Source organism: Sinocyclocheilus rhinocerous, unplaced genomic scaffold, assembly GCF_001515625.1.
Source record: "Sinocyclocheilus rhinocerous isolate Xijiao unplaced genomic scaffold, SAMN03320098_v1.1 scaffold919, whole genome shotgun sequence".
Lineage (NCBI taxonomy): Eukaryota > Metazoa > Chordata > Actinopteri > Cypriniformes > Cyprinidae > Sinocyclocheilus > Sinocyclocheilus rhinocerous.
Window position 1 is genome coordinate 510,154 of NW_015637585.1, and position 3,113 is coordinate 513,266.

At 34.5% G+C, this 3,113-nt stretch overlaps 1 protein-coding gene across 1 annotated transcript in view; it reads left to right on the forward strand.

Moving 5' to 3' along the window:
• Positions 1-3,113, forward strand: part of tmem71 (transmembrane protein 71) — an 8,906-nt gene that overhangs the window by 2,802 nt on the left and 2,991 nt on the right. The window contains exons 2-8 of the mRNA XM_016564244.1: positions 329-379; positions 472-520; positions 659-868; positions 1,781-1,971; positions 2,059-2,244; positions 2,346-2,412; positions 2,727-2,785. Coding sequence (XP_016419730.1) covers positions 349-379; positions 472-520; positions 659-868; positions 1,781-1,971; positions 2,059-2,244; positions 2,346-2,412; positions 2,727-2,785 — 793 coding nt within the window. The 5' untranslated portion in view covers positions 329-348. The remainder of the gene's footprint in view (positions 1-328; positions 380-471; positions 521-658; positions 869-1,780; positions 1,972-2,058; positions 2,245-2,345; positions 2,413-2,726; positions 2,786-3,113) is intronic.

Sequence of the window (3,113 nt, forward strand, 5' to 3'; positions counted from 1 at the left end):
TTTTTCAATTATTAATTAATTAATTATTTGTTGCACATGAGCAATTCACATTTGTAGATTATGTACATTCATCATTACTGTTTTATACCGATATCGGTATACAATCATTTCTATTTATTTAGCTTTTATTTTATCTTTGTTTTAGTGTGTTTTTCATGTTGCACGACCTTAATTTGCTGCAAGAAATTATTCAAGAAAAACAATGTGAAGAAAGAAACGAAATAATAGAAATAATAGTTCAAAAATTGATTCCCATGAGCTATACACATGCTAAACTATGTACTACCAATTTTTTGAGCAGAATGTTATTTTGTGTTTATTATTATAGGTTTAACAGCAACGTGAGCCATGTCTTTCTTCTTTAAAGGAGTGGTTACAAGTATGTATGCCTTCATATCATGTCTCACTCCCATTCTTCCTCTTGTGCACACATTCTTTGATAAGACTGACCTGACCTGATGTTTGTTATAGGTTCTCCGGTTAAGACCAGGAGGCAGGAGGCAGAATATATTTGTCACAGGTACAGGAATGTAGACAAACAGCAGCAACATGTATTTATAAGCTTTTCCTGTAATTTTCTTTAAGTATATGTGTAGTGCTTGTCTGTGCATTCGTAAAAAAAGTGTGTGTGTACATTAATGCTGTTTCTCTCTTTCAGTCTTGACGTTTCCCACATCTCTGACTCCTCCTTCGAGTGTTTCTCCACCAATCCGCTGACAGGCTCTGTGTGTGTGTGCCGCCGAAGTCCCCGCCTACTAGCCAATGGTTATTATGTTCTGACAGAGGACAGTTTTACCACAGATGACGAGGGTAACGTCACCCTGACTCCCTCGCACACCAGCGTCTCATACAAAGAGAATCTTGTCCGGTGAGATTTATTACAGTGTTTGTTGTTGTTATGTGTGCATGAATATTTCATTCCAGCTGTGCTATACACTATACAGTAGCACCTGTAGCCACATTCTATGTTGTGACTGTACTATATTCACAGTACATTGTAGGCATACTAACTGCCTTAGCTTGCTAAAGAATGTTTACATTTAAAAATTTTAATTAAATACATTTTTAGAACTTTTAAAACAAATGCATCTATTTTAAGTTTATCTAAGTATTTTACATCTAATATATATATTTTGCATTTTATTTCTGTATGCCTTGTGATAAAAAAGAGTCTTACATGCTCTGAAATTTTTAACATACATAAATTTAAAACCATTTTCTAAGCCTAGCAAAACTTTTTTCTGTTGTTCTAACACAGTGGAGTCTATTCAGTGAATGGTACGAAAATTATTGTTTTTACTTTTTTTCAGGTGTTTTCTGAGCTGTTTTGTCATTGTGATATAACAACATATATTATTTTTAAATTAAGTGGTATTATAATTACTATAATATATTAAAAATAGGCTTTGATATGAATATTTCTTATAGTATTTAAATGGTTTAAACTTTTCAGGACTGCATTTTTACTGGTTGAAATATATTATTTTTCAAATACAGTTGTGTTTTGAAGTCAACTTTCACGTACTGTATCAAAAAATAGTGGTGAGATTTTGCAACCCTAAATGCCCAGAGTTGCAATTTTGCAATGTTTTTCCAAATTATAGCTCAATGCAAATTTTGCCTATATAAAATGCTTGTTATAACTAATTCCTTCGAAAAGAGATATATAATGGTGCAAAAAAGAATATGTCATGAATATCAATGCCTGTGTCTCTCGGTTTAAAAGCAACTTTAAATCTGACATAGTAATAAACCCTTTTTGTGTGTGTATGCTTATTAGCATATTCAGACGAAAGCGCCGGGCAAGAAGGTCACTGGCAAGTCTTCTTAGTGATGTAAGCCAGTCATGCCAATCTTGGCTGGAAGGAAGTGTATTTAGAAGATCTGACCCCATCGCTCCCCTCCAGTCATCAACATTGGAGGAACTGGACAACAGCTATGAGACAAACACACCCATCAGCTTCACCTATGGTTAGAAGGCTTCTAGCTTTGGACTAGAACAGCTAGCTTAAAATATTTGCTTGTTCAGTTTTTGTGAAGATGTTTGTTTCTTTATAGTTCCCACAGATCCTGTTTCCTCCCCTGATAAATTGCCTCCTCAGACTCAGCTAGAAGAGGAGGAGCCTCCATGTGAGTCATGCTCCGCCCATGAACAATTCAGCCAATCAGTAAGCGGCCTCCTGGATGTTCCTCCCCCATCCATGAGTCACCTCAATAGCTATAGCTCATCCAGCAAGACATCAGGTGAGAAAGGCGAATGAAAGAGCTCCTTGCCTACTATGAGTTTTTGATGAATACGGAAAAATAGAAACAGCTGGATACTATTTTAATTATGTTTGTTTCAGAAACTGTGCTCATGAAAGTCCTTCTCCTCATCCTAACTTTGTGCCTCTGCACTGCCATCTCCTCCGGGTAATAAAAAAGTGTGTGTGTGCATGTGTGAGAGAAAGACTGTATCTGAAATTGCATACTTCCCTACAATATAGTAGTAAAAAAAAACTATGGAAGCCACGCAATAAAAGAATAAAAAAAGTTAACTTTTTATCTCACAATTATGACTTTTTATCATAATTCTGCTTTTTTTTTTCTCACAAAGTAATTACTTGTTCAAAAGAAGTACATACTTAGAGAGTATGTGATTTCTGACACAGCCAGTGAGATTTCTGTCTGTTTGGCTCATTTGTTGTGCTTTTCTTCTCATAATTAATGCATCATAATCCTCACAGGTGGCTGCTGGGAGGTGTTTCTGCAGCAGTGGCGTTCATGGTTCTGCTTTCATCTATATGTGAGTAAACAAATTAAGTAAAATAGTCACTATTATACTTACATAATCTGACATATTCTTGAATGTAAAAAAAAAAACATGTAGCATGGGACTTTTTGTAAATTCTATTCATTCACATTTGATTGTTAAAAGTGAGTTACACACCAGAATGAACCAGGTGTTAGGGGAAAGAGACTGAAAAGTTATTATATTTTAAAAGTTACAAAGATTTATTTATTGTGTTAAATAAATTGCTCCAATGAATTGTGCACAATAAAATAAGTAACATATATTAATATATTGGACATACACACACACACACACACACACACACACATATATATATATA